At 41.4% G+C, this 20,898-nt stretch overlaps 1 protein-coding gene across 10 annotated transcripts in view; it reads left to right on the top strand.

Moving 5' to 3' along the window:
• plekha7b (pleckstrin homology domain containing, family A member 7b) overlaps positions 1–20,898 on the top strand; it is a 66,600-nt gene that overhangs the window by 35,692 nt on the left and 10,010 nt on the right. For 4 of the 10 annotated variants that reach the window (XM_056412634.1, XM_056412638.1, XM_056412633.1 and 1 more), the window contains 14 exons: positions 456–528; positions 996–1,096; positions 5,904–6,082; positions 7,919–8,347; positions 9,065–9,602; positions 12,602–12,685; positions 13,076–13,210; positions 14,150–14,203; positions 16,896–16,967; positions 18,085–18,165; positions 18,464–18,613; positions 19,282–19,383; positions 19,624–19,735; positions 19,953–20,161. In XM_056412634.1, coding sequence (XP_056268609.1) covers positions 456–528; positions 996–1,096; positions 5,904–6,082; positions 7,919–8,347; positions 9,065–9,602; positions 12,602–12,685; positions 13,076–13,210; positions 14,150–14,203; positions 16,896–16,967; positions 18,085–18,165; positions 18,464–18,613; positions 19,282–19,383; positions 19,624–19,735; positions 19,953–20,161 — 2,319 coding nt within the window. Of the gene's footprint in view, positions 1–455; positions 529–995; positions 1,097–5,903; positions 6,083–7,918; positions 8,348–9,064; positions 9,603–12,601; positions 12,686–13,075; positions 13,211–14,149; positions 14,204–15,040; positions 15,125–16,895; positions 16,968–18,084; positions 18,166–18,463; positions 18,614–19,281; positions 19,384–19,623; positions 19,736–19,952; positions 20,162–20,898 lie in introns of all 10 variants that reach the window. The other 6 variants (XM_056412636.1, XM_056412635.1, XM_056412637.1 and 3 more) reach the window with 5 other exon arrangements.

Genomic DNA, 20,898 nt, shown 5'->3' with positions numbered 1-20,898 from the left:
CCAAATTTCATGCGATTCGGTTTCATACTTTTTGTGTTATGCGAATAAAACGCATACAAATAAATAAATAAATACACGGCGATCAAAACATAACCTTCCGCATTTTCAATGCGAAGGTAATAAATGAATGCCAAGACTAGCCTTAAAAAAACATTTAAATCTGTATTTGAGTGTTTTATGAGAAGACAGAATCTTGAGACGTGGCGTATAAAACACAATAGCTCCCGACCAATCCCGAAGGGAGAGACCTACAGTACTGTAATTGTAGAGGCTGTAGTGTTGTGCCATATGCTGCAAGTTAAGAATACACTTTCATTACATTATTGTTCTAATGGAATGCATAGAGCTTTCCTCACTTCTAACATGCCCTGTATTCCCAAACTACAACATTAAAGCGTTTTTCTGAGAGGGGGATTTCTAAATACTGTGTGTTGTGTTTCCCCCTTCACCTCCAGGACAGCTCCGGGATGCGATTGTGGAAAAGGAAGTGGTTCGTTTTGTCAGACTACTGCTTGTTTTACTACAAAGGTGAGTCTAAATAAAGTGCACTTTGGCAGAGTTGAACAAACACAAATCAAAATGGCCATACACTCTCATCTGAGGGAAGATTAATTTCTGGGTTAATGACTTATGAGCCTATAATTAGATGTACGTCGTATCTTGTCTCCCTTCCTCTCCCTGGCCCTCTTTTCCTCCCATTTCTCCTTCCTTCTTAACTTAATTGTTTATTATGGGATGTAATCTGTGCTTGTGTTGCTAGAGCATCTACCTCCTCTGCTCAATCAATCATACTGAATAATAGATAAGCCACATGCCACCTCGTGCCACATGCAGCCACATGGCCTCGACCAGACCAGACTCACCTAGGAATTATGCCTGGCTACTTCCTGCTGTTCATACATCTGCAGTCACTTGTAAACATGGCACACGGTAATGGCAGAGTTAGAGATTAGATCAATGTAATAATCTGCTTGTGTTGTGTTCTCGCTCCACAGACAGCAGAGAGGAGACGGTGCTCGGGAGCATCCCTCTGCCCAGTTATGTCATTGCACCAGTTGAGCCCGATGACCACATAAACCGCAAATACGCTTTCAAGGTAACAGTGAAGTGGCAATGAATCAGATTCATGACAGGAGTTATCATGTCTATGTGTAGCCAGCACAACTTGTTTACTACTTGCAGTTTTTCTCAGAACTGTCATTGCTACATCACTATTTGGAAGCAAACCTCACACACTGGTTCCACCCACTGTGGTCTCTATCACATAGGAAGGATGGGTTGGTACCTGCTAGGTCTAGAACTTCAGTCTTTGAGTACCGACCGCAACGTGTCAAGCATCAAGAGTTGAAACCAGGTCATAGTTTTGTTTAGTCATTGCTTGATCAGATATTTATTCAGATATTTAAATGATAACCTTTCGATTTTTCTATCATTATATTCATGCAGTAAGACACAGTAAGAAAACAGGTTAAAAGAAGCAAAATTAATTAGCAAAGTAAACAAGGGGATAAAATACGGTTTTGTCATCATTACCGAAGCTGGCATTGTTTTTGCATTTCTTCAAGGAAAACTTCAACTTTGTAAAAATCTTTTGTGGATTTTGAGATTGAGCATGCAACTTGTGGTATCTATGAAGAGATGAAGTGCTGGTGTTGGGAATCTGATGGAACTTCTGATCTTCTGGTCCCTGGTCTTTTTTTCAACACAAAACCAATGGTGTGTGTTACAATGGATGGCTGCAGTAAAGCACTTTATCTACTCTGCAGATTCTGATTTTATAAATCTATTGTGGGAAGAGGCAGAAGTACATGTTCCACTGGTAGCCCTATGGTGTGCTGGAGAGACTGCAGCAGTGCAATATTCAATATGGTCTTCACAGTGCAAGAGCTGAGTTATTTCACCAAAATCTGAACGGCACTTAGCTCCTTTTGTTAACCTGAACGCAATATACGCAGCCCGCATTTGTTAATTGTGTCATTTGTATAAAAAAATGTACGACAAAACTTTCCCCTGTAAGCGGCGAAGTCTTTCTCTTTTCTGTCAGAGAACAGCAAAGGTATTTATGTGTATTTGTTACACAGAGAGTGTTAACATTATCCAGCTCCTCCTTTGTGGAAACACAGAGCTTGTTGCAAAGAACAATAGTGCCTGAATGTTTGATGCAGCACCACTGCAGCTTCAGGGCATTTTGTGGCAATCCTTTTTGCTGCTTTAAACTTTGGCTTTTGTATGTGTGTGTGTGTCTGTGTCTGTGCGTGTGTGTGCATGTGTGTGTGTGAGTATGAATGTGTGTGCATGTGTGGTACACGTCTAGTGTTTTAAATATAACATTACGTACAATGGAATTTGTTTGATAATTGTGCTGCTGAACTATTAATTATGCATTCAGCCTTTTTATCGTCTCCTCCCACCACTTGATGGGGAGTATATGGAAGCTGAGGTGTAATGAGCCTCGGCTCTGCAGTACCACCCCATATCTAAGAGATCTCTCTCGCCCCAGCTCTCTCTGAGCCGTCATGCATTAAAGAGGAGAGATCACATTCCTTGTATCTGAGGGGCTTTAGAACTTTACGCTCCCGCTAAGTAAGCATGACTGCACCTCAGTAGATGTCTGCTGGTGTTCAACATTGGGACGTTTCAGACTGTTGAAGCTACTGACAGACTGAATAGTGCTGGCCTGGAATAATGACAGATGGGGACAGACATTATTCTAAAATGAATTTGACTTGCAGTGGAATGTAAGAAATGAGAACGCTGGTTGTGTCAGTACTGTACATCTGAAGTATTATTATTGGGGATTGTCTTTTATCTTCTCTGAAGCACTGGGGGGAAAAAACTTTCCATGTTGCCACTGTTACTCATTCTTGTCTCTGTGATGACGGCCATACGTCCACAGCCAGAGACATTTCTGCTCTTTCTTATTGAGTCAGCAACTTCCTGTTGTTTTCTGTTGTTCTCTTATTCTTTGCCCATCTCACTGTGTTTCTCTCATTCCCCGTTTGTCAATTGCTTCCCATTGCGATTGTGTGTGTGCGCGGGCGGAGTGAGTCCTGCTCTCTGCGGGCGGTCGTCCTCAGTCACACTGGCTTCCTGTCTTGCATGAATAGGTATTTGATTTTACTTTAGCCTCATCAGTGGACCACCAACCTCAGCTCATTTCGTTTCATACCATGCAGGCAGCTGCAAAGTACCTTAATGCAGGGGTCCCCAAACCCCGGGCCGCGGCCCGGTACCGGTCCGCGGCTTGGTTGGAACCGGGCCGCGGAAAAAAAGTGAATAAATAAAGTTTAAATTTTTTATTTTTTTAATCAGTCGGAAAAATATTTTATTTTGAAAAAGGACCGGATCCACCCGTGTGTACGTCTGAGCCGCGTTCAGGAGTCTTAAAGTTCGGGTTTATCGCTGCAGGCGAGTCTCACGCGCCGAACCCTCTGCTGGCGGCACATTTCAGTGACAAAGAATCTTAAAACAGATTCAACCTGCTCAATGAATTCTGTCACTTCAGGGAAATGACAACTGGTTTCAAGTTGGCCGATGAAGTCGCTGCTGTGTGGGCGAGTGAACAGCGGAACATTCTACATGTTTCAGACGTTGACCGGGTGGAAGAGGCTTTTAAAAGAGTTTGAGCGGTACTCCAACCACAAAAGACGCGACTGCAACAGAATAGACCTGCAACCCATTTGTAAACAAACCCACCCAGTGAATCGAGACCGTCCAAGCTTGAAAAAAATGTGCTGGAGATGCAAATGACGGTGGCCTTAAGGGACATTTCACACAACAACTCTGCCGGTGTTCTAATGACAGCGACCAGAACTCGGTGAGGAGCAGCGGACCAAACACACGTCTGTGTCGTCGTCTCCATGAGCGGCTCGTTGCAGGTCAACAAGCGCACGGCTCACACGAATTCGGCGTAATGATGAGTTGTAGTTTTGGCACTTTATGCCCTTTGTATAATTGTATGACGTCATATGTATTACGTCATTTATATTGCCGGTCCGTGAACATTATTTCTGACACGGAACCGGTCCGTGGCTCAAAAAAGGTTGGGGACCACTGCCTTACTGTACACATACATAGTGACAGTCATCTATGGACAATGCCAGAGCACAAAGGGGTGCCATATTAGTTTATTTTGTATTTGGACTGTGAGACATTTGTCATTGTTTTTCACTGTACTGCTGCAAATTGGATTTCAAATGAAACACTTTCACTGCTGGTCTCATAACTCTTTTTTATAGTCCTCTAATTCTTTGACGATGAAAATGCTACAGTAGGTACACCTTTCATCTAAAATAGTTGTATCAGTCAAAGAGAGAGCGAGTGAGCGTTGCTACCTCAGTCATAATTTCATGATTATTATAAGTTAGCCACTAAATGTGGTTAATGGGGAGGACACGGTACGAAGGTACTAATTTACAATTCCTCATTTGATCAATCTCGTGTCTCTACTGTATATTCTCAGTGACTGGTATTTGTCCTGTCAAGCTGCATATCATTTATCACATCCTCATCGTCATTGCAGTGGTGGGATGACAGGCTGTCAGCCATTTCTCCACACCTCTCTGATCTCAATGTATTTATTTGGATGTTTGTTGCCATCAGCAATTTCCCCTCTGCTGTACATAATTTATATATATATATATATTGTATATAATATATAATTGTGCATTGATGTAAACTGTTAACTTGTTCTTCTATGTCTGTTTTGAAGCAGGTCCCTTGTTTGGCTTCTCACATATTGCTTAAAGGTTAAATTAATTCACTTTACAGTTTCAGAATTGATAAATCAGGGGGTGGCTGGTTATTTATTTATTTATTTTTACCCTTAAAAACCAAAAGAGCTCAACGGCTGTCTACAGTTTGTTCACTGATGAGTTTGAAATTAACAGTAAGCAGTTGTGCGCTGTGAGACTTTTATGAACAGACGAAAGGACAGACCTCCATTTTACAAGTCTACATTTAATGAATCAGGATTGGATCTTTATATTACAGGGACCTTTTTCTGTCACTGAAAGTATTCTTGCAGGTTTTGCCGCTTGTTTGTTGAGCGTGTTCCGGTCTTTTTGCCTGACTGAAGATCCACGATGCATATCATGCAGCTCAGCCTTGTGTTGCGGATGCTCTTGTGCTATTGTTGGCAGCTATTCATGTATTATGTTATGGTGAAGTTAGAATTAATGAGAACCAACTAGCATCTTACACATATTGATGATGGAGATATACAAAATAACCACACAGTACAATACCTTTGACTCTTTAACTATATATTGAGTAGATCAGTACAACGCATTGCTAAAATGAGAAGTGCATTTAGGGTTTAAATAATAGGAGAACAATACTAAATAGCTATGATACTGTGCAAGGTGCTGAATGATCCTTTGCTGAGGTACAGCAGAATTGGGTTTGCTGTAGTTTGTCCTCATAGCTTGATGGTACAGTGTGGCACTAAATCTTCCAGATTCACACCACCAGACAGAAATAACAAAAGCTACACTGTTGTTTATGATGTGTGTTGTGTGTATCCTGACTAAAGAGATGACAGATGGCCACATTCGCCTTTCCGTTCCTTCTGCGCAGTCGTTTGATGCAGTTGTGTCTAGTTTCTGTGGACTCAAGAGCTTGTTGCTGAAGCTTTTATTTCATAAAACATTTGCAAAAATGAACCTGACTTATGCTTTTGTTCTTCAGAAACAGCACAATGTTGACGTTGTTTCTGCTGCAGCATTTGGATCCCTCCCTCTTTTCAGTAAAATGTTGCAGGAAACTTAGTCCTCAGTGAGATGACAGCTGCGCGTCTCAGGGAACAAGAAAGCAAAGTTGTTCACGCATCAGCCTCACTGGCATCCTTTTCCTGTCTTCAGCAAGAAGTTCTCATATCCATCCTCTCTCTCACTCTTTGATAGGCGAGCCATACAGGAATGCGCTCCTACATTTACAATAAGAACTCTGTGATTGGCTCACAGGCAGAACACTGCGGGATGCGGACATATTTCTTCAGTGCGGACACACAGGAGGACATGAATGGCTGGATCCGGGCCATGAACCAGGCTGCGCTGATGCAGCAGAGTCACACAATAAAGAGGTGGGTCTCGCTCTACAGAGTAGGAATCATTAAGCACATTGCCTGGCTTCGACTAGTATCAACACCCTTCCTTCCCTTAAGTACAGCAGTGTCTGTGAACTAGGTATGTCTTTTGAGTGATATCGTGAAGGAAATCGGTCACATTATTTAACCAAACAGAAATATGCTTGGTGCGAACATTATTCAATTCAATTCAGTTTATTTTGTATATGTTTTTTGCATATTATGTGTTTTCACCAGAAAGTATTTACCATTTTAAATGCGCTAAATGAACAAACTCTTGGCTAAAATCTTAAGTTGTGGCTTTTGAACTTCATCATCTAGTTATATAATGATCTTTCGAAGTTTGTATGCATCCACTACAGTGTCTACTGCCTTAATATCTCTCATAGCTGGAATTAGCTCTTTTTACTTGCCTTTTACTTCACATGTATGTCTTCCACAGCAGGTTCAGCCCTTTCCGTCTACTTTGGGGCACGAAGATGTCTGCAGTTTGTGTGTGTGTGTGTGTGTGTGCTGCATCTGGGTCTAGTATACATGAGGCTTATTGTTGCCCATTTACAGCTTGTTTACAGTAGTAATCAACATGTATAAAGCAGATTTCTCCGCTTCTCTTTGTCATCAAAAATATTCACTTTGAGCGGCAGAAATATACTGCAATACAGACTGATACTCTCACTACGGAATGTGTGGTGCATCCATTACAATCTGCATTTAGATGTTTTGAATTAGCTGGATGCACTGCATGCTTTGAATGGGCTGTGCAATATCGCCATCTACAGGCCAATGTTAGTCATTACTCATGTTTTTTTTATTGTAAAAGTGCTAAAAGTGTCTTCCCGTGGAATGGAACATTAATTAAATGAAACGATTAGCATTGATGGAGTAATAATAACAGTATTATTTTGTGAGGTGATCACTTCACTGCATCTACCATGAGAACATGCTCCTTCAATCTGTTTGAATTCACCTTTTACTGCTGTTCTTATTTTATCTCTTCGGAAATATTCCCGCTGGAATTATCCATCCTTAAGTGGAAGCAGTTTTTAGAATGATCAATAGCGGTTTGAATATTAGGTTTCAAGGCAATTCATTAATTTAAATAAAAAAAACAAATGAATTACAAGTCCTTATCACTCTACTACGATTTATTTCATGAAGACAAAGTGTCCTGGGGGATTTTATTCCTCTCTATTGAAATAAATTACAGATGGAAAGTTATTGAATAACTCCCTATGCTCTCTAATCCTGACTGAGAGAAACTTGACAATGAATCTGACCATTATTCAGCAAATGCATTTAGAAATTACCTTTAGAGTCACATACGGTTAACTTGAGTTTCTATTATGTTTTTTATCCACTGCTTAATGTCATTTAAATCTCTAGCTTCAAGAATAGTGCTGCACTTTATCATAGTATCATGTGAAGAAGAGGAATTAGATGAAGGTTGAATAGCTGAAGGAGTGTGGCCATGTGTAGTAGTTGAAAGATCGATCCATCCATCCATTTTCAGCCGCTTATCCGAGGTCTGGTTGCCGTGGCAGCAGACCCAGCAGGTCCACCTAGGCTTCCCTCTCATCCGCAACATTCGCCAGCTCATTCTGGGGGATCCTGATGCGTTCCCAGGCCAGCTGGGAGATATTATCCCTCCAGTATGTCCTGGGTCTTCCCCGGGGTCTCCTACCAAATGGATGTAATTGAAGTTGGAGTACATTAATACTTCACTGCAAACTCTTTGTAATTCAAGATGGGCTGTATAAAGCCATTTATCTCACTTATTTACAGGCCGGACTAACAACACTAACTTTTCGTCACCATGATGTCCCACTTTTGTAGAGCGGTGGAGAATCCAAAGAAGGCTGTGCAGCAGGCTGTCCCACAGACCAACCATGTCCACATCAACCAGAAGGCATCTCAATCAGAAGGTCTCCACGTGACAGACATAGAGGAACCTCCGGATAATTGTATCCAACTGGCTCATCGAGACGCGGTGAGGTATGGACTAGAGATCCAAGGGAAACCCAGCCAGTCAGGAGAAGAGGAAAGAGGAGAGAGACTCTCTCCAGACTTTGTTGATGATGCAACCCACAAAAACGGACAGCCGACTGTGATCCAAGTGGCTCTGCCACCAGAGCAGAATGGAAACCTCGTCTATCAGAGAGGCTTTGTTACACACGTAGACCCTAAGAAACATGTGCAGAGGAAGACTACGCTGGCACAGGTGGAGCAGTGGGTCAAAGTTCAAAAAGGAGACCCACCAAAGAGGTCAGTTTGAATCTTTCACAGCAGTATGAACGAGTAAATGGCTCCCTCTAGTCAGTGGCTAGTGTGAGGACTATATTTGAATTACTTGAATTAATTGATTAAGAAAGCATTCTCATTGTGGGCAGGTTATATGAAATTGTCTATATACAGGACTATCTCAGAAAATTAGAATATTGTGATGAAGTTCTTTATTTTCTGTAATGCAATTAAAAAAACAAAAATGTCATGCATTCTGCATTCATTACAAATCAACTGAAATATTGCAAGCCTTTTATTCTGATTTATTGCTGATTATGGTTTACAGCTTAAGAAAACTCAAATATCCTATCTCTAAATATTAGAATATCATGAAAAAGTATACTAGTAGGGTATTAAACAAATCACTTGAATTGTCTAATTAACTCGAAACACCTGCAAGGGTTTCCTGAGCCTTGACAAACACTCAGCTGTTATAAATCTTTTTTTTACTTGGTCTGAGGAAATATTACAATTTTATGAGATAGGATTTTAGAGTTTTCTTAAGCTGTAAGCCATAATCAGCAATATTAAAAGAATAAAAGGCTTGCAATATTTCAGTTGATTTGTAATGAATCCAGAATGCATGACATTTTTGTTTTTTTAATTGCATTACAGAAAATAAAGAACTTTATCACAATATTCTAATTTTCTGAGACAGTCCTGTAGATATAAAAGACATCCATGTGTTTTCTCTTTCAGTGCTGCCTCTGCTGAGTACAACCTCCCTCGGCGGACTCCTCCATTAAAGCCCAAAGCCAGCACAGCGGATGTCACCTATCAGTCGTTGCCAAAGTCTCCCCGTCCCCCATCTGGCAGCGCATCTCCTCCAGTAACATGCAAATTGCCTAGTGACTACAAGTATGCCCATGACCGGCTCAGCCACTTCCGCATGTCCACCGATGAGCGCATGGCCACCAAGGAGGGAATGGTGTGGCAGCTGTATGAGTGGCAGCAGCGGCATCAGTTCCGTCATGGCAGCCCCACCGCCGCTATCTACACTGGCCCCAACTTCACGGACGCCTCATCTTTTCGAGTTACTGTGGAGATGCCACGATCTCTGTCTGTCCCTCCGTCCCCATGTGAAGTCCCACCGTCAGCCCCCTCCTTCAAACCCTTGTCCCCTCGCCGGCCACACACTCCTTCAGACAGACGCACAGTCAGGCCCCTGGATGAAGTGGTACCTGGGGACAGCACAAGATCCAGCTCTCCCGGCCATATGTGTGCCCATCTTTCTCAGGTAGGACACCTATTTAGAGAGGAGAGGCCTTTCTGGCATGTGTTGCACTCTAGGTAAACTTCCTAGTTGCCTATTGGAAATCTACAATTCATTTACATTTCTTATGGTAATATAAGATATAAAATAGAATTTACTTTTCCCCCAATCAAACTTTAAGATAGAGTATTACATGTAGTTGTTATTACTATGAAATGCTGCATTGTTGTATTGATAGATAATCATGAATAATGTTCTATTGATCTCTCTGGTGTTTTGTATTATCTACTGTAGCCCAGGTTTGAAAACAGAGCCCTTCTAAGTCATCCATGTCGAGCAATAATAACTCGGCATTACTCTCAAAACTGAAAAATGCTAATATTTGTATACTGATTAATCATTTTCAAGTGAAAGTTAGAGAGGGTTCATGGTGGTCATGTTAATTATTTTGTATCAACATCATCATCCGTTACGGTAAACACATTTCTTCTATCAGTGCAAACACATAGGCATGTCCTCCTGGTTGCTCAGTAACATCTGCCTCACACTACTCTTCAGATCCAAAATGCTGTCGGCTTTTATTTAAACACACGTACTGGACATCGGCCAAGTCAGTGAAGGTGGACAAGATTTACCCTGGAAGTCTGAAGGCTTTGGTTATTAATGGCCTGAAATGATTTGTTGGTGAATCAATTGGTAAATCAACTGAGAATTAAACAGCAACCATTTGGGCAATCAATTAAATATCAGATCCCGAGCAAAGCATCAGTCAGTCTTTGGTTTAAGATTCTCCCAAGTGAGGATTTACTGCTTTCTTTTTTTAATATCTTTATGAACTGAATATTGCAGAGTCGTGGACCTGTTGTTCCATCAAAATAAGCAACGTGATGATGTCACTTTTGGTTCTGTATTGTGTTGGGCATTTTCACTTATTTATGACATTCTGCAGACACAATTATTTATTGGTTAATTGATAATAAAAATCATTATTAGTTGCAGGCCAAGATGTAACACATCTCTTCAGCTTGTCTTGGATTGCCTCACTGACAAAGAGGGTTGAATCCCAATGTGGTATCACTCTGCTCTAACATCGTTGGACTGATTCATATGTTTCAGTTAACAATAAAACACGTTTATTATTTCAGTCCCACCCCATAGTCCAGGGTGTAAAGGTTTTGAAAAACGATGTAGGTTCCACACTTGATGAATGTGCTGTTACTCAGCCGTTGGTGCTGTAACCCTATAGTAATTTAATATAATAAGACAGTAATGTCATTGTTGTACTATTATTGGCATTGGGACTGAAGCAGAATTTGATGATTCACATGCAGTGGACCAGATGACAAAGGTCTTCTTCTCCCGGGAGGTTTGAAAAGTGGATGTGAAGTATCGATTGATGTCGACTTGAAGGATGTGAGCTCACAAGGGCACCATGGGAAGATTAGCATGAGGAGCACGAGAAGGCTCCGACTTCCTCAGCGCACACACTTTGATGCTCATGTGAATCATTGGCAGACTCCACGGGTGGTGTGAGTAAAAGCTTGGCACTCCTGTCGTTCCCCAAAAACGTCCTCCGTCATTCACAAGAGTGTCGAGACACTAACTGTAATGACTCGTGTGTAGACCCAAATGCACCCTCGACTCCAGGGATCCTTCGAACTTATATTCCACACTCTGGAAACGGCAGGCAGAGTATCAACAGGACGAAGGGCTGGTAGGTTCTCGGAGAGTTGGACTAGCGGGTTAACCAGGGACAGGCAGGGTCGGCAACAGGAAATCCGTCTAGAAACAAGTGCTGGAGAGTCTGGCATAGAAAAGGAAGAACAATCTCTGTGTGTCTGTGTGTGTGTGTGTGTGTGTGTGTGTGTGTGTGTGTGTGTGTGTGTGTGTGTGTGTGTGTGTGTGTGTGTGTGTGTGTGTGTGTGTGTGTGTGTGTGTGTGTGTGTGTGTGTGTGTGTGTGTGTGTGTGTGTGAGGCAGGAGACTATATAGGGATTTGATTAGTGATCAAAGACAGGTGTGTGAACAGGTGAAGGAAGTCAGACTGACGAGGTGGGAGTGACTGAACCACAGAGTGAGGAGCTGAACTGTGACAACAGGTGTGTGAACAGGTGAAGAGAGTTAGACTGACGACGGGGAGTGAGGAGGGTGTGGAGCTGAAACTGTGACACTAACTATAACCACGAAACGCAGTGACGTACAAGTATGGCAAAATCTTCAGATTATATAAATTTGTTGAAAAAGGGAGCCACTCGATCCGAGGCAGCGATGTTTATGGGAACTACATTTTGTCTATATTGAACTTATTTTTGATGTCTCCAGCTTCTTTGAGGCTAATGGTGCTCTCTGGCTGGAGTGCACTTAAGTAATATATATCTGTATACCTCTGTGGAATATCATTAGGAAGTATGTTTTATTACTAGCTAATCCAATTTGCCCAGGGCTCCTCAGCACCCTATAAACATCTCTACTGTATTTCAAACATCAGCAGCGGTCGCTTTCTTCTGATCTCGCATTTAAATAAAAAACCTATTATACAGCAAAAAAAATGGTGGCATGGGAATCTCAAAGGGAGCAGCTTTCAGTGTTTCTCTTGCTGGTAGCAAACAAATGTTATTTTAAGAAAGCAGGTTCAGTATAATTTATGTGTAGCTAATTAAATCTCTTGTTGTTTGTGTCCTTTTAAGGTTCTGTGGTGGGCCTGGTTTTCACTAATTCTGTGTGTTAAGCAAAAACGTCAAATGTTCCAAGCCCTGTGGCGTCTGGAACTCAGGGCACACCTTGTTTGGCATAAGAGTAAGGGTGGTGAAAAGGAGAAAAGTAGAGATGAAAAAATAAATCTGCTGTGTAGTCAAATCTGTTTGCAGACTTGGAGGCAATGGTGTAACTTTGATTCAGTGTGATAAAGTGGTTTATCTTTCACTTGCAACACTCACATACTGAAGATCTCTTCATGAATTAGACATTCTGTTTGATTTGACTCATTTGATAAGGAATAGCAAGTTGCATTTTGTTTGTCCGCAGGCTTCCCAAATAGAGAGAAGGTCCATGCCAGCCATGGGCTACATCACACACACTGTCAGTGCACCCAGCTTACATGGCAAAACGGTATGATCCTCTTACTTACCGTTGCAACACAAGTGGGTATATTCTTAAAGATATCTGTCATTATGTATTAACCCGTTCATCTGGGAAAGACAATCTAGGTATGAGGCTATGAGCAGGAATAACTTGGCAATTCCATCTTGGGGACAGTATCAAGATGTAGAATCTGGAGCTGACTGACCTCCATAAAGCTGCTTTAAATATGAAATGCCACACTATTTGTTGTAGTGTTCTGATAACTCTTATCTTCAGACAATCCCTGATAGCACAATACAACAGCACAATACCTCCCAGTCTCAGCCACTGTACTGCCCAGATGGTTCTCAAGTATTTTCTCCCCTCCCCTCTGTGCTTTCGCTGGCCACCGGCCCCTAAACCCGGGCTTGGCTACAGCCAGAGGAGCTGACTCTGCTCCTCATTCAGCTTCGAAGGCACCAGGCTAAGATGGCTGGTGTGCATAGCCCCAGCGATGCGTTCGCTCACCTGCAGCAGCACCAGCACAACGGCCTTCTAGGCCCCGGCATGCAGGTCAGGGGCCAACGCACTTCCCTAACCTCCTCTACAGAACACTGCAAACCTTGCCAGTGCATTGAGGTCTCACTCCCCCCCCCCCCCCCCCCCCCAGCCAATCCCAAACCATTACCTCCATGTCATTCATAAGACTCCTCCATGTCATTCATAAGACTGTGCGGCCTGTTGGTGTTGCTTGGTTGTCTTGTTCATTCAACCACTTTGGCATGGGCTGTGTTGCACCTCAGACGGTCCAGGTTGCCTCTTAGACACTTAGACACTAATGTAGAGACATTAGCGTCTTTACAGTTGTTGTCACTCAGCCAACTTGTTCAAAACTTGAAAAAAGCGTTCAGACGCTCGTGTTATACTATTTAATAATACAATAAATATGCCAATTTTGAAGCATGCTACTTGTCAACTGTGTTTGCATTTTATACTTTCCTTTCTATGATGTATGTATAAGTTTGCACAGCCACACAATTTATCTCTCCATTTCTGTGCTCGTGGTGTTCTCATTCTGAAGCTGCCATCAGGCCCCAGTGCCCCTGATGAGCCTGTTGACAAGCAGTGCATCGCTGTGAGCCGAGCAGATCACAGCGGAGCTGCAGCGGCGCTCAGTAATGACAGCTCCACCCAGTTTCTAACATCCAACCATTCTCTGACCATCCTCCATGTGTATGAAGAAATGGAAACACACGGTTTTACCACATGTCATGCTCCTGTGTGGCTCAGTTGTGCATGAGGTCAAACATGAGGCATTTAACCAGTCCACAAATTACACCATTACTTGATTACACATTGACTTTATTATCTATACATGGAAATACAGAGGTATACAATAAAACTCTAGTTGAGACATAGAGTAATTTATTGAACAGCTAATGAAGGCCTTTGGAATGATCTGGTCACCAATTCTCATTTCAAATAATGTATCTCTCCACTGCTCATTTAAAGGCTGATGATACTTACATACAACTGAAGAAGGACCTGGAGTATCTAGATCTGAAGGTGGGCCCCAACAAAGTAAATGCCACTTTATCCTTTTCATCTCCTTTCTTTGGATCTTGCTCTCATGCTGCCTCCAACATCTGCCTCCCTGTTTCCCCTTTTCTGTCTTTCCTCTGTTCTAAGCTGAGCTTTCTACTGTCTCCTTATGATGGAAGTAACATGTATTTTTATTGTCTTCTTATTATGTAAAGTATCCACTCGTGGATAGAAATATATTTTTTCAATAATATAATTTCATGCGTTTCAAAGAAGATTTTGACCTTTTCATGACCTTGACCTTTGACCCGATCTATCCCAAAATCTAATCAAATGGTCTCCGGATAATAACCAATCATCCCACCAAATATCATGCGATTCGGTTTAATACTTTTGGACTTATGCGAATAACACGCATACAAATAAATATACGGCGATCAAAACATTACCTTCGCATTTTCAATGCGAAGGTAACGATAGCACAATATCAGATGCAGCGTTTATCATGTAGTTATGTCATCCTAAAACATGTTGGTGTTAAGCTTATCATAATGGGAATTTAACTTTTGAAGCACATGGATACATTTCTAAAATGTTGGAGTCATGTGAAATCCAATTCCTGTGTCAGAGTTACACGTTAGACCTGCTACTGTTGTCGTAGAGCATTCTGCTGATCTCATTTAGCTAGCTATTCCATACATTTCATGTACACCTGTGCAAAGCTTTGATCCTATTAGTTTGTATGTTTAAACACCACGATGCGATAATGATTAATCTGGGTTGTGTTTTGGAAAGAAGGGAGGTCATCTAATGATGTCCCGTACGTCCTGTGACTCCTCTCCGTTTCCTGTTTCAAAACAGATCCAAAGTATTGACCCGATGATCGCATCAGTACGCAATGTGTTTGAAAACTCCACTCCTCAGAGTTTTGGGTACTGTTGGAATGTAAGGACGGTGTGCATACAAAGTGAAACTGACCATTCCACTGCTTTTCAGAAGGAATGTGATGCATCCCGTGACGTTATGCAGGATTATGGGCATGGATACCGATCCAATCGTGTGTGATACTCCAACACTGCTTTGAGATTTGAGATGATGCGAAGGAAGTTGTTCTGTCAAATGGCTTTCTTGCATGCACTGAAGCATTTGTGAATGTATTGGCTGTCTGTTTGATTTATTCAGTTTGCTATTGTTTTTGCTTGTTTCAGTATAAGAGATGACCCAATGCTGTTCTGTAACAAACACACTGGCAATGTGACAATTTGTATTTTAGGACCTCTAGTTCCATTGTGATAACTGCCACAACAAGACAATAACGTGTAATGGTGTGTGTTTGTTCACCGTGGACTTGAAAGAGTACTACATAAATGTAGTATTGCATTGACACACAACTCGGCGAACTTGTAAAAGACAGATGACAGAAAAGTAGTACTCCATGTGACTTCTCTGCAAAATGGGTGGAAAGCCCCTGATACTGAGTCTCTCATGCATACTGGTCCATACCGCTGTGCTGGGTGTGTTATGAATACTCCAGTCACTTTTAAAGTCAATAGAACCGTTTCCAGAAAGTGTTCCCGAAAAATTATTTCATAATAATGATGTTATACATACAATTTAAAGTTTAAAGTATTTTTAAATAGCTGTAAAGTCACTATGGCCGACCAGATATGTCCATAAAGAGATGCAACAGGAACATAGAGGGCTTGAAATGCTAAAGTAAATCAACAAGTGTCAACAGTCTTTCAGTTGGTCCAGACTGAAATGTCTCACCAACTCCATGGTTGATTGATATGGAAATTGGTGCATACTGTACATTCATTCAACCCTCAGTAAAGATAATATATTATCACTTTGGTGAGTCTACATCTAGCGCTGTCATCAGGTCAAATTGTTGATTCGTCCAATAGTTTGGGGTTTAATACCTGCCAAACTGAGATGGTGTTGGTGTAAACATAATACCAATTCTAAGTTCAGCATGTTATAGTCATTGTAAGCATGATAGCATGATGACGTGAGCATTACATTTACAGCACCACTGACAGAGCCCCTAGCATGGCTGCACACGCTTGTTAAGTTGATGGGGATTCTCTCTAAGCTGCATGCAGTTATGATTGGTGAACCAACGTTTAAGTTATGTTAGACTGTTATGAGGTCCATGATATCCATAATGCCATGGCTGGTGCAGGAGCACACACCCAGCTCTTTATAAAAATAAGTTATTCACATCTTTTTAGTCTCTTATTATTAGTCTACGTGAGCATCGACATGCTGCATTATCTCACCGTCATGAAACTAAGGGCCCCACAGCTTGACTCTTACCCAGGTGACAAAGTTTTGTTTCCAATCTATTCAAAAATGATCATACATCATGAACCTGTTTACACTCAACAAAAAAGAGCAGCATTGGGGCTTTTAGGGTTTCTCCAAACACAAAGATGCAGAAACTCTGTCTGCATAAATGTGTTTGCACCGCTGCACTAAGTTTTGTTATCCCAGCTCATGCTTTTTCTGTTTTTGTTTTAAATGTATTTTTCATCGTTTTATCCACTTGAGATTCATCCAGCGTGATTATTTTAGCAGCCTCACTCACTGTTGAAAATGCACACAGCTGTTGTTTTCTGTTCACTGGAAGTATTAAAGTAAAGATATTCAAAATATGCTATTCGACGACTGATATTAAATATTTTATTGTATTTGTGGCTATGTGGAATTTCAGGTTACTGGACGTGAGAGTTTCAAAACAGAAAGACCATCAAGACCTGTGAAAATAGCAGAAAGTGATGCTGATGTAAGTGAATCAAGCAAAAGCACTCTTTTTATCTGTCTCTTTCTTTTCTTTAAGATCTCCATTTCTGACTTCTTACAGTCCACTACAGAGAGGCAGCTGACTTTACTGTGTGTATTAGTGTGGTTTGTGTATGTGTGTGTTCTTAAGTTGTGGTAAACAGAGGCTGCGGAGGGAACGTATGTGCATTGCAACACTGTGGGGACACCCATCCACGCTGCACAGTGAGGGCCTGAGCGTGTCGACCACGGCTTTTATTTTCCTCCTCGCAATTTAAAGGGAAAAATACATGTAATGGGAGTTTTAGATGTTGAGCTGTTAAATTTTTCAGTTTGATTAGCCTGACCCTGCTTTTCTCAGTCTTTGTTTTCTGCTGAATAGAGGTAAATAAGATGGATGTCCTGGCTTTTCATCATTAGCATTGTTGCATTTTAACAATTTATAAGAAATTGCCAGTAAATTGTCTGAACAATGAATATTTCATGCAATTAAAAACAACAATATATGACAGCAAAATAAAAACAGCTTAATTATTAATTGAACAGAATGATAAATAGATCTGAGAAAGAAATTCACTGTGTGAGAAAGACTGTGAACTAGGCAGTCTTATGTTGTTTTCATAAACACATAACCCATTTCTGGGAAAACAAATCTGTCACTCAATAAACACAGTTTTCTCCAAAAGTGAATGTGAAATATGGATTTTTGATTATGATTACTCATAATGGGTATTACCAGATCTCACCCCCAAACTAGACAGTATGGAGCCTTTTGATATTTCTCACTGCGCTGATGAGAGGAACTCCTCGGGGCTTTTCACAAAGATGACCCGTATTGACATATTTACAGACGGCAAAGACGGCAGCAGACGATCAATTCATCTTATCTGTCTGCGTTGTTAGAATATAGTTGAACCAGACTAGAATGGAGCTGCCGACCTCGGTTGTAAACAGATGCTGTATCTCATCAGCCCAGTCTCTGATTTACCTCCCTCTCTTGATTATTATATCTATATGCGGTGCTATTGGAGGGAAACAGAGGCTCATATGAATGAGAGCTAAATGTGATTTCATCCTTTCTTTTTCTGTATACTTATTCTTTCAACATGTTTTTCCTTCAGGTGAAATTAAGTCGACTATGTGAACAAGACAAGATTCTACAGGAGCTGGAGGAAGGGATACGCTCTTTGAAGGAGGACAAGGTTTTTGTTTTTATGTATAACATAGAGTTGGCTTTTTTCTTTTATAAGTGTAGTATTAAAACGTGTGTGTGTGTGTGTGTGTGTGTGTGTGTGTGTGTGTGTGTGTGTGTGTGTGTGTGTGTGTGTGTGTGTGTGTGTGTGTGTGTGTGTGTGTGTGTGTGTGTGTGTGTGTGTGTGTGTGTGTGTGTGTGTGTGTGTGTGTGTGTGTGTGTGTGTGTGTGTGTGTGTGTGTCAGTCTGTATTGGTGTGGTCTGTAAATGCTTTGTGTTGTGACTGCGTCTCTCATCTTCTTATCTAGGACAAGCTGGAGTTGGTTCTGGATGTTTCCCACCAGCAGATGGAGCAGTACAGAGATCAGCCGGCCCATGCAGAGAAGATTGCCTATCAGCAGAAATTACTACAAGAGGATGTGGTGCACATCAGGGCTGAGATATCTCAAGTCTCCACAGTAAGAAACAAGTTGCACTAACAAGTCTGTTGTGCTTGTGATGGAGTATGCAACATCTTTGTTGAGACATACTGTTTGAATTTAGGTTTGGGATGTGAGATACTCGGGATCAAAGTACTCAGACTGGGTCCAGCATGACATACAAGTACATGCTAACACTTGCAGTATGTTTTTACTGGCTGGAGACAAGATGTTCAGCTTTACTTTTAGTTGTTCCTGTTTGAAGGTTTCTGCAACTGGCACAATGTTTCAGGTTGACTGTGACTATCGAAATGAATGCTCGGGGACAAACCCGAGGCTTCAAAGAAACTCACGAGTATGTTTGTCTGTCGCACTGAAAAAGGCTTCAGTGATATTCAAATATTCGTTGTGAAATTACAAAAATACACATTTTAAAAGAACATTTACAAATAAACCACAATATATTACTAGAGTTAACTGTCTCTCAGTGTCATAGATATTTCTGACCACATTGGATGTGTTAATTGCTCTCATTGGATGCCGTAGGTAGAATATAAGAATGACCAAACATTGGAATTAACAAAACAAATCAAAGGGATTCAGATATTTAAAATAGAAGATTCCATGAGAGAAATTCTTATTAAAATAAAATAACTCTAGACCGGTTCCCATTCAAACATGGAGCGTGTTCTGTTTTTGTTTTGCAGGAGATGGAGAACGCGTGGAATGAGTACAGCCGACTGGAGAGAGATATGGACTGGCTGAAGTCGGCCCTGGAGGGACAGATGAACCGCAGCGATCTCTCTCAGGTCTGTGGCTCAGTGATCTCTGTGTGTGTGGGAATGAGTTACTGATGTCTGAATTCATCTGCACAGACAAAGCAAAGAATTATTTGTGGGTTGATATTTATTTCGAGGATCAGCTTCACATAAAAAACTGTATTTTGACGAATTAGATGACTTCTAGTCAGTAATACATTGCCTGGGTACACAAGCAATGTTACAGTTTGTTAAAGAAACTGTGTGTTTCTGTGTTCCTCTTCTGAGCAGCAAGATAAAGTCCAGATCAGAAAAGAGCTGTGGAGGATTGAGGATGTTATTGCCGGCCTCAGCACCAGTAAAGCCAACTACAAAGTCACTATCTCCTCTGTTACCAACCCAGGTGGGCCACCCAGAGCTTTCATGTGTACACAGACATATATTTGCTGTCTGTGCAATGCAGTACAAGCCACGTGGCCATGCTACTGTATCTCACCATTAAAGCTCTTAATCACATACTCAATACTAATGCCTTGAACATTTCCCATGGGGAAAGAAAGCACTGTCTTTACAGCATGTGTGTACTTATGTTACATGTTCATATTCATTGAATTCCCCAGAGAGGAAATTTGTGCCTTCAGTGTCGGCGTCATCAGTGCCTTCTGTGTCTGGGAGCCCGTCTGCTGTGGAGATGAGATTGTCCCAGCAGCAGCAACAGCAAAGCCCCCACCTCAGCCCCAGTAGCCACACCCCCACCCTTTCCTCCAGCCCCAGCCAGCAGCCCTTGCATCACTGGGTGGATGCAACCATCACCAGTGGGCTTAAATGGGTGAGTGACCCCTGTCACAGGAGGTAGCTGGTTCCTACATAAACATCTTTGTGTGAAAAACAAAGCTGCATGTAGTCTTTGTACGATGCAGTTTGACTGCTGACTAAATGTGTCACACTGTTTGTATTCCATCTGAAATGGACCCGTTGGTAATACCTGCTGCTACTCCGTCAAGCTGCCAGAGTTATCATTTAGCCCACACATAACAGCCAATGTCAAGTAAAGCCGATAGATGAACCACCACCACTGTGATTGGTCAAATCTATCACATGATGCCTCACAAACAAAGCTTTGCCTTTTCTCTTTTAGGTCAGTGTTCCTTTTTCAACACTAGTTGAACAATTGCAACTATTTTTTTTTAATCTATAATAAATTAGACTGTTAATTTTTTTTCTTCCAGCACTTAGTTGTTGGGTTGGAGGGTGGCTTGTTTATACAACCAACACTCTAAAACTCACAAAGACATTTAACATGAGGGAAAAACGGGAAAATCCTCACATTAAAGAAGATGAAATGTGAATGAGTGAAGATTTTGTATATATTTGCCCAGAATATTCTCAATTTTCTCAGTTATTTACAAACTGATTCAACAAGTTTATGATTACCTTTCTTGCCATTTTTGACTACGTTGTTAAGCAGATAGTATAGAGATGGACAGATAACAAGGAGACTATCCACATATATGTATCTCGCATCAGATAATCATTACTGGTATTTTGTTCTCTTAGAAAGGAATG

This window comes from Pseudoliparis swirei, chromosome 4, assembly GCF_029220125.1.
Source record: "Pseudoliparis swirei isolate HS2019 ecotype Mariana Trench chromosome 4, NWPU_hadal_v1, whole genome shotgun sequence".
Classification (NCBI taxonomy): domain Eukaryota; kingdom Metazoa; phylum Chordata; class Actinopteri; order Perciformes; family Liparidae; genus Pseudoliparis; species Pseudoliparis swirei.
This window is presented reverse-complemented; position numbering and strand designations above follow the sequence as displayed.